Source organism: Lethenteron reissneri, chromosome 23 (genome assembly GCF_015708825.2).
Source record: "Lethenteron reissneri isolate LAM-NWPU_2019-01 chromosome 23, ASM1570882v1, whole genome shotgun sequence".
Taxonomy (NCBI): Eukaryota; Metazoa; Chordata; class Hyperoartia; order Petromyzontiformes; family Petromyzontidae; genus Lethenteron; species Lethenteron reissneri.
Window position 1 is genome coordinate 772,622 of NC_083801.1, and position 9,395 is coordinate 782,016.

The 9,395-nt window shown below is 45.0% G+C and overlaps 1 protein-coding gene across 1 annotated transcript in view; it reads left to right on the top strand.

Moving 5' to 3' along the window:
* Nucleotides 1-4,714, top strand: part of URB1 (URB1 ribosome biogenesis homolog) — a 67,306-nt gene extending 62,592 nt beyond the window's left edge. Inside the window, exons 39-42 of the mRNA XM_061556776.1 lie at nucleotides 132-337; nucleotides 1,257-1,810; nucleotides 2,196-2,289; nucleotides 3,292-4,714. Coding sequence (XP_061412760.1) covers nucleotides 132-337; nucleotides 1,257-1,810; nucleotides 2,196-2,289; nucleotides 3,292-3,500 — 1,063 coding nt within the window. The 3' untranslated portion in view covers nucleotides 3,501-4,714. The remainder of the gene's footprint in view (nucleotides 1-131; nucleotides 338-1,256; nucleotides 1,811-2,195; nucleotides 2,290-3,291) is intronic.
* Nucleotides 4,715-9,395: the final 4,681 nt, after the last annotated feature.

Below are 9,395 nucleotides of genomic sequence, written 5' to 3' on the forward strand. Positions count from 1 at the left end.
TGTCGATTAACAAGAAGGAATTCATTATATTACTGTTCATCCATTAATAATTATTAAAATTTTCCTTGTAGTTTTTGTCTTGATGAAAGAACACGATATTGAGTGTGAGTCCTCTGATGTCTCCCTGCCAGCTCGCACCTCCACTGCCTCGCGTTCTCCCGTTGCGTATGCACGCTGGAGTCGCTGCTGGTCGCCAGGTCTCGCTTCACCCACGACCCTTCACCCTTGACCTCGCGTGACATCCAGCTGCTGCTATTCGCGTGGGCACGAGTTTCAAGCAGCGCAAAACTTCCACATCACCTGCCCACCATCGCCTTCGAGCAAGCGGCAGCCAGGGGTCAGTTGCGGTCTCCTGCCAATGTTGGAGCAGTGGTGATGCTTGCACCTTTCAGCGAGAGGCGCCTGGCTTCGATTCCTGACTCGGGTGTCTTTCTGCGTGGAGTTTGTATTCTCTCCCCCTGTTCTGCATGGGTTTCCTCCGGATTCTCCTGTTTTCTCCCATAGCTAAAAATGTATACTTGTAGGTATGCAGCAGCTCAAAGAACTGGATGAATTGGTAGTTCTAAACGATAAAATGTCCATAAATTCTGCTCTTTTAAGCTGCTGGTCTGGATAAGGCTGAAAGCTTTTGTATGTGCAGTTCTGCACACCTTTGTGTGTTGTTAACTGTTATTCCAGAATCAGAATCTTTCTTTAGACTCTGGGAGGAATCCGATGAGGTATGAAGGTCTTTTTCACAGATGTCCAGTAGGGGCGGATCAGCAAGTTACAACAACAAACATTAAAAAACATAGGCGTGAAAAAAAACACACGATAAGTGGTGTATTGGCCAAACATCCTGATGCAGTGCCCTCCTGAATAATAGTATTTTGACTCTGTGTGGCTTTCCTGGGTACATAAGTAATTTGTGGTACTCTCTGAAGAAAACAAAGAACATGAACGTTTAAGTGTGCACAAAAATGGATATTGTAGCGTTCATTTGATCCATTATCATCGTGATAATTATGGCCTTGTCTCACTGGTGTTAGACCAAGGAACAACGATGAACAGCACAAAGGCAATTCAAATATCAAAGCATTGATAGCTCATGTTGAGCAATTACATCGGTGGGATCCTTTTTGTCGATATCAAGATAAAAAATTGCATAACTATTTCAGGCACTAATACAGGAGGTGTTAAGAAGTTCAAACACCAAATAGACACCAGTTGGTTGTTGTTGCCTATTTTAAAACTGTAACCTGTTTTTATCTCCACAGACGTTGGCCTCGAAATGGGGATGAGAAAGCGAGCACCAAAGTCTGCCTTGCGTGGAGCAGAACAGCAGCTCCAGCGGGAGGAGGAGGAGGGGGTAGAGGGGGTGGAGGGCGGAGGCCGAGACAGCGTCGCCTGCGCAGCGCTGCTGTCGACAAGCCGCCCGGCCCTGGCGTGCTGCATCACGTTCTGGAGCCCTGTGCCTGAACGTCCCAGGTCGCCTCCCCTCGGCTCGGAGCGCAAACCCCCGGGTGGCACCGCGGAGACTCTGAGCCTCGCACTGCACTGGCTGTTTTCCGACGAAACCTTTCTGTCCACAATGATCTCCGAAAAGCCGGGGTCGGCGCTCTGCATTATGAGATGGCTGACAGGAGGCATCACGTCCCAAGTGACTTTGCTCGACGCCGTGTTGTCGGAGAGTTTGGTTTTGCGCAGATTGTTGCAGCTCTACCACGGTCTGGCTGAGGGTCACTTTTGTCAAGAGATGTGCGGAAGTCGCCTGCAAATCATGCAAGCGTTCGCGGAGCTGTTCTTGAGCTTCATGGATCGGTCTGTTGAGGTAAAATGGAATGCCTATTTCGTTTTGAATTCTTGCAGAATCAGCATAATTGTTTTTTAGGCTGGAAGGAGGAGGAATCCGATGAGCTATGAAGCTCTTTTTCACAGATGTCCAGCGAGTTACATCAACAACAAAAAATAAATTAACGATAGGAGTGCAAAATAGAGAGAAGGTAAGCAGATGCTAAAAATGAATAAAGTTTATTTCTACAAATTGCACAAGTACAGAAATCCCTGCCGATTTGTAAAAACAAAATGCAATCCTGGGGCAATGCAGCTAAACAACACCAACAGTCCCAGACCACAACAAGACATCACACAGTCCCTCATGTATACTCTTGCATTCATTATTCACAGCTAATTTCAGTCCATAACTGTCTTGGCAGACTGGCAGAGAGAAGCCTCCATCCCCCGCAGGCAGCATTCCGTCACTGTGCACCCGCTCACTGTCCAAGCTTGCCAACGCTGTGGCGGACAAAGGTAAGCCGTGCAACCCTTTCCATCGGTTCAACTCCTGAAGAGCTCGCTGCTGCTGGTACTTCTCTCTGGCTAAACATTGTTCTCCTTCACTGAGGGGAAGGTTTGGGTAGATAAGAACTCTTCATAGATTGATCGATTAGATTTGATTTGATTTCTTCTGCTTGTTTACTCGGAAAAGCCTCACCAAGTCTCAGGACTCCTTTTTTAGGAGGGTCCTGCCTAGTGTTTCGCAGTAGGAGAGGGGAATGGTTGTGGCAATGATTTGAATGCATCTCCCAATTGAGTATTTAGAGTATTTAGCTGCTTTAACTGTTCCACATGATAAACCACTTCGTTGCGCTTTCATTTGTGGCCAGGTCGCTTCTGAAAAAGAGCTACATAGCTTAATGAGCCTTAGCTGGTAAACTAAAACTTAGTTTTGAATAGTTTAAATGAATGATTTTCAAGTTATTTTTAAAATGTTGATCACGACGCCAGCACACACTATGGCCAACTTAATTTCGATGGCATTAAGGGATCTTTAACGTCCACTGGGAAGCAGACAGGTGCCTATTTGTGGTTCATTTGCCGAAAGTATTAACTGGGGCGGCCTGCCGGATTTAATTAGGAAACTCCATTAACAAACACAATGGGTTTAAATTTCGATTTAAAGCTTTCGTGACTGCAGGGATTCATCTTCTTGGTTCTTTCGGTAAAGTAAATGCATCGCCGGCCGGGCCATCGCACTACCGGCCCATGGCAAATCTGGCACCTTTACAAGCGATGACACGTGTGCATGCGAGTGGGTGAGAGTCACGTTATGTTTACAGTGTTTTTTATCACTTTATATGTAACTGAAAAATAATCGCTGCATTTTGAGCGAAGGTGTGAATGGCGGTTGTGAGGGTGAATGCCTGAATATGTTTGAAATGTATTTTTGTTTACTTATGAGTGTTTTAAATGTGTCCGATTCACGAATCTTGGGCGTCACATTTTGCTAATTGGTTCCGCGTTCTGCTTCAGAGGCGGTGTGGTACCTGATCTCCCTGTGTGTGCGCGAGTCCTGGCTTGGGATGGGCGGCAGCCCTCACCTCCGTTCGCACATCGACAGCTTCCTGCAGCTCGAGAGGAACACGCCTCCCTTCACGAGCGAGGAGCCGAGCGTGAAGAAGCATTCGCGCTCCCTGTCGCTGCTGCTTAGTGAGATGCGCGAGGCACTGAAGCAAGAGTAGCTTTCGCTGCCCTACGGTGTTTTATTATTTTTAAATATTTTTTTTAAGGAGCGAGGAAATCATTACTGATGACAGTCTCACATTGAAAGGCACTGGGTTTTTTAAATAGATTAACATAAATAAATACGCAAATTTGTAACACGCTGCACAGTTTTCGTTGGTTTTAGAGGCACTGGAAAGCCAGTGACAATTAGGAAGGTAGCCAGAATCGGCGCCAACAATTGCCCAACGTCTGCTGTCCTATATTGAGCCAACTCCATTCATGATTGTTTATACACGTGAGAGGTGACTGGAATACCTGGAGAAAACCCACACATGCGAGTGGTGTCGGGGGGGTATCACCCAATGCCCATACATATGGAATACAGATGGAGATTATCCTACTGCATTCACACCCTGACAAGCCAGGAGATGGTCACCTCGCAGCCCAGCGAGTTTGAGGTTTCACGGTTGAGATCCACTGGCCCTCACCACACCCACGGTGCTGGATTACTGGCATTGCTCCACTCAAGTTCGGGCAAGTGGCGCATACAATGACATGCAGATGTGGCATGCAAATGGCAATGCAAGTTAACGCCGACAACTCAGTGCCTTAGTTGGGTATCCTAAGTGATTCTAGATTTGAAGCTTTCGTGACTGCAAGGATTCATACTCTTAGTTCTTTCGGTAAAGTCACGTAGGTAAAAAATGAAATAAAAATTAATAAAAATAAAACAATAAAAAAAATCACGACGTTTCATTGGCTACCCCATTCTGATAAGCTCCCCCTCCTCTCCTCCCCCCTCAACTTGCATTTAAGGGCTTACATCTTGAATCCTTGCCTCACTTGATGCAGCAAATCTGGCTGTGATGGTCCCACCTGATGACGGAGACTTGTTGTTGCCTCCGAAACGTCGTGATTTTTTATTTTTATTGTTTTTTTTATTACATTTTTATTTCATTTTTTACCTACGTGACTTTACCGAAAAAACTAAGAGTATGAATCCTAAGTGATTATTACCAACACAGCAACACTCGCTTGCATGTCGATGGGTATTTTAAAAAATACCCCCTACAATGTGCCTTAAATGTGCTGTTTTTACATTTGAATTCATGTCTTCGGTTACCAGTCTTGTAATTCGCCTCTTTTTATTATTTGTGCTTGTAACGTTATACTGTGTGCAACATCATTGTACACAACACTGTCAGGTCTTAATAAAGCAAGAAACATGTCACCTACAAGTCACAATGAGTATTCTTATTCAGTGATGGATGAAGGAAAACTGCGATAAAGCATTCTCATATTTGCCTGATGATGAAGCTCTTGAAAGGCGAGTGAAGTTGGCTGTAGGATAATTTCTGTTTCGGCCTGGAAGGCCGACGCAAGTTCCAGCGGTCATTTGGTTTGGATGTGATCATCCGAATTTGAATCTCAATGTGGATGACTGCTGTTTGGTGTTAGCTTCTGTAGAATCGTCCTTGAATTTTTCTAATTGCGCAGAGCAGGAGGCCATGGTGATTTTTGGACACAAAGCAGAGCTCTGGATTGTACTCCTGTTTCCATTGAGCGGAATGGAAACTGCCTCCATGTTTAGGGTCTTATTTTATATTTATGGAGAGCGCCTTCACTCAAGGGTTGAAAGGCAGATACGGATCGTTTAACAATGACAAGTCCATGAGTCGATCTCCTGCATCTTTGTGGGGTAGCGCCATTACGTGTAGCTGTTAAAGTCACCCACATTATTCCGATTGCTGGGCTGCACAAGGGATCATTGTAGTTGGTCAAGGACTCTTCAGTGGTTTTTCCAAGTTGGCAACTGACACTTGGCCTATTCTGATGGTGATGGCCGATGTTTTGTTGATGATGACTCCTGTCACCTTGTGTAGTCTGTAACACCTTGGTTGATGTAAGTGATGTTGCAGACACTCCCCATCAAAGACAGGTATGGGTTCCAGTCCATTTAATCCACCTCGGTCACACATACAGCTCCCTTCATACACTGCTATCTCCTGTCAATCATATCACTCTGATGTCCCCACCTATCCCCACGGTCCCCTCTCCCATTCCCTCATTCCTGTTACCTCATTCCCAGCCACCAATCCCATATCGTCACATCTCGGGAACACGTCTCATCTCCCGCCACCAATCACAGATCGTGCTATCGCAAGGCTACTCCCAGTCAAGTAGGTGCAGGGATTGACTTCGGCGTGTAGGGGGTAGGGAATGCTGATGTGGGGACCATTATGGATCGACCGTGGCAAGGCTGTATTTCGCATGGTTGATCGTGGAAATTTAGTGTCTGATTTTATAGTTTGCGAATCGGTTGTTTTCAGCATGGGTTTCCTGGAGCGCAACAATGGCGATGTTTCTTTGATGTAAACGCTCGGCAAGTACACCACACTTTGCACATGAGGCCTTCCACATTTCGTTGATACACTCGGGAATGCATGTTCCACTCTTCTTGAACTGGTCTTGCAGCCCTTAAAAGACCATTTTTCAGATGGGATGTTTACATGCTTGAAATCGAAAATATAAACGGGATATACATCTATAAAGATTTCCAAAAAGGCCGAAATAGCGTTAGTCGTGCGATGACACACTTAGTAAGTGGTCTGCGTGAAGGCAAACATCTCCCACCCTGGCAATATCACACAAGGCTAGCAATGCCACAGTTTCTCCCATCATTTAAAAATGGTATCCTTTTAACTAGGGGTTCCCTGGACTTCCCTTGCTATTGTTTTTCGGCATCTTTCCATTTCTCTTTTCCATCTCTCCCTTTTTTCCCCTTATTTTCTTCATCCTTCCCCCCCCCCACCACCCATTCTTTTTATGATGTCTAACGCCTGTCCAGTCGTTTGAGCATGGATGGTAGTAATTTAGTTCTGGCAGTAATTCAGTTCTGTTTTTTCACCCCCTCACCTCCTTTTGATGGTTGTTGTGGAAAGTGAACCAGGTGCGGCCTCGAGGGCTGTTGGACTCGCCGGGAACCCAAGGAGGTTCTAGATTTGAAGCTTTCGTGACTGCAAGGATTCATACTCTTAGGTCTTTTTGGTAAAGGCACGTAGGTAAAAAGATTATAATAAAAATTATATAAGAAATAATACGGGAAAATGTATATATTTCATATAAATTATTTTATTTCTATTATTCTTATAATTTTATTTATTATTATTTACCTTTTTACCTACGTGACTTTACCGAAAAGACCTAAGAGTATGAATCCAAAGAGGGTTGTTTTTCTCGCTGGGCTCGTGGTTGAGCCCAAGGTTGGCTTTGTGCGGTTTCCCATTTCCGTCCCGTTGTGCTTTGGTCATTGCGTCCCAGTTGGGATAGTGCAGAAATGTCTAGATGCCTTTATCCTTCACCGATAAGAATGCCTGATATGATGGGCTCGAGACTACTCACCTGACCTCCGTGAATAGCAGCAAACCCCCCGGAGGGTTTGGTCTGATACAATGGACCGTCTTAACGATGTCTGCGGTATAGAGCCCAGCCCCTCAATTGAAACAGCCCTGGGGGGCCTGAAACTTCACGGTGTTTAAAAATTCTAGCCTGCATTACTGTAAACCCTTGACATTATATCTGCGTAGGCCACTCGGGCAAACTGGAGGGATCATGGGCCTTCATTGAAAGTCTGACATGATAATATTTTTCGCCCCTTTACTGATCGGAATGTTGCCATAAGCTCGAGGGTGAGGAATGAGAGTTCAGAGCCGGATGGTTTCCACCCCCGCGGAGTTTGTGGGATGTGGATCCAGGGAGGTCGAGGGGGGAGGAGACGAGTTCTTGGGGTATTGCCCTCCTTCCCCCCCATCTGAGGATAGACGGGATTCAGTCACCGCCCCGCGGGACTTCTGAGGAGGGCAAGTCTACTTGGTACGTGTAGGCTTCCCCCTACTTTTGTCCCTCATACCTTATTTCTCCCCTATATGATAACAGATGCTTCTGCTCGTAGTCCTCACGTGTGTGGGACAGTAACCCCAATTTCATCCCAATCTATGGACCCAGGAGTATGGAGAATCGAGCCTTAGTCCGTGGAGTATTTGTTCCCAACACCCCCCCCCCCTTGTTGTGGTATGCGCCTTATAAGGGGCTCTTGTTTTTTGCAAAAAAATCGAAATGGCATCCTTATGCTGCATTTAACCTTTACCAAGCTAGCTTTGCGGGTGTGTCCAAGTTGCACACCCCAAATATTTTATTCCTCCTGTGGTAATATTTATATCCATACTTTGTATCTTCATTGAACATTTCTAACTTGCATTTTCTACTGAACTGGTTAAATGTCTATAAAAAGTCTCGAACATGCAACAGGCCTATCGACCGCTGAGCATGAAGCTGCGCGGTCCAAATATCGCTGTTCGAGTGCGCAGAATGATTGTCACCATGAGCTGCTGAACCAAGATGGCGACGATTGACAATGGAGTGTACCGGCACACACGTGTGGGTGGGTGTACCGGCAGACACGTATCCGTCAGCGCGCAGGTCATCACAAATGATCGGTGTAATCATAGGTGCCCCTTTGAAGTATGGTGCACGATCTATTACCAACCAATGTACTTGTGAAGTTTCTCCCCGAGATTCTAACATTTGTAACGCGCCACTTCTTCACAGATTCTCTCAAGTGAGTCGGCGGCACGCCACTGTTATACCTTATTAAAGAAGGCAAATGCTGATCCAAAGATTGCATTGGCTCTGCAACGGTCCGCCAGCTGTATTTGTTCACCTGAGGACGATCGCTTGTGTTGCGATCGAAACGTCGTGGTCTTTTTACCTTTTTATTATTTTCTATCTACGTGACTTTACCGAAAGAACCAAATAATATGAATTCCTGCAGTCACGAAAGCTTTGTCAATATTTAAATACTACATTACTAAAGTTCGTTTCAGATGCTTTGTTAGCTGATCGTGGAGACATAACACTACTTGGTCTACTTGACATGTCTGCTGCTTTTCACAAGGTCAACCTGATCCACAGCGATGAGGGTACGGCATTATTCTCGTACCTCTTGAGATACTTGCATTTCCAAGCCCTAAGCGCTCAACTAGTGAAGAGTTGCAGGCTCCTATTTACAGACTTCTGAAGGTCTCTCTGCATATTCTATGTTAATGCTAACTAAATTACCATGTGAGGAGATTGTGGTTAATAGTATCTAAGTCTGGCCTGGGAAGAAACCACAGAAATGGTGCAGAGCGTAAGGTCAAGCCAAGTCGAGGAATGTGACTGTGTTGACGTGCATGCTAGCATCTTATGAGTCCCCATCACCTCGCTTGCTCGTCCCCACATCCTTGTTCCAGCTATCTCCACTATCATTCAAGGCTCCAATCTTGGCATGGGAATGGTCACATACCCCAGGCCATGTTACTTCTGCAGAAATTGTGGGTGAGACGTGGCACTACACATGCAGCATATACGAATCGAAAATCATTGATTCACACAAGCATGATTCAACGCATGTATCGTGATATGAGAATTACATTTTATTAATTGGTGAATCGTTACACGGCAACTTATATGCATTATCTTGAGATTTTGTTATCCAATCAACCTGGCTTTAAAAAAGTAGATCCCAGAAATCAGACCGGTTCTCAGAAGAAGAGGAGGATGTTCCAATGTTACACCTTTTTTTAAAGAAATCAAGTCAGGCCTTCAAGGATGAAAAGGGAAAGATTCTGGGCTAGATGGTTTATCTGTGAATATCAGAAAAGCAGGACCAAATTCTGAAACAAAGTTATCAAAATTCACAACTGCAATCAGAAATAATTACTGAATCTTTCCCTTATTCAGCGTGATTGATAAACCGATTGGAAGAGCTACAGACATATTAGCCTCAGATATAAATTGTAAAAAAAGATTATTAGAAACAAAATCATGAATAACGTAGAGGACATCCAACGAGCAAGGTCCACACGTTTAAT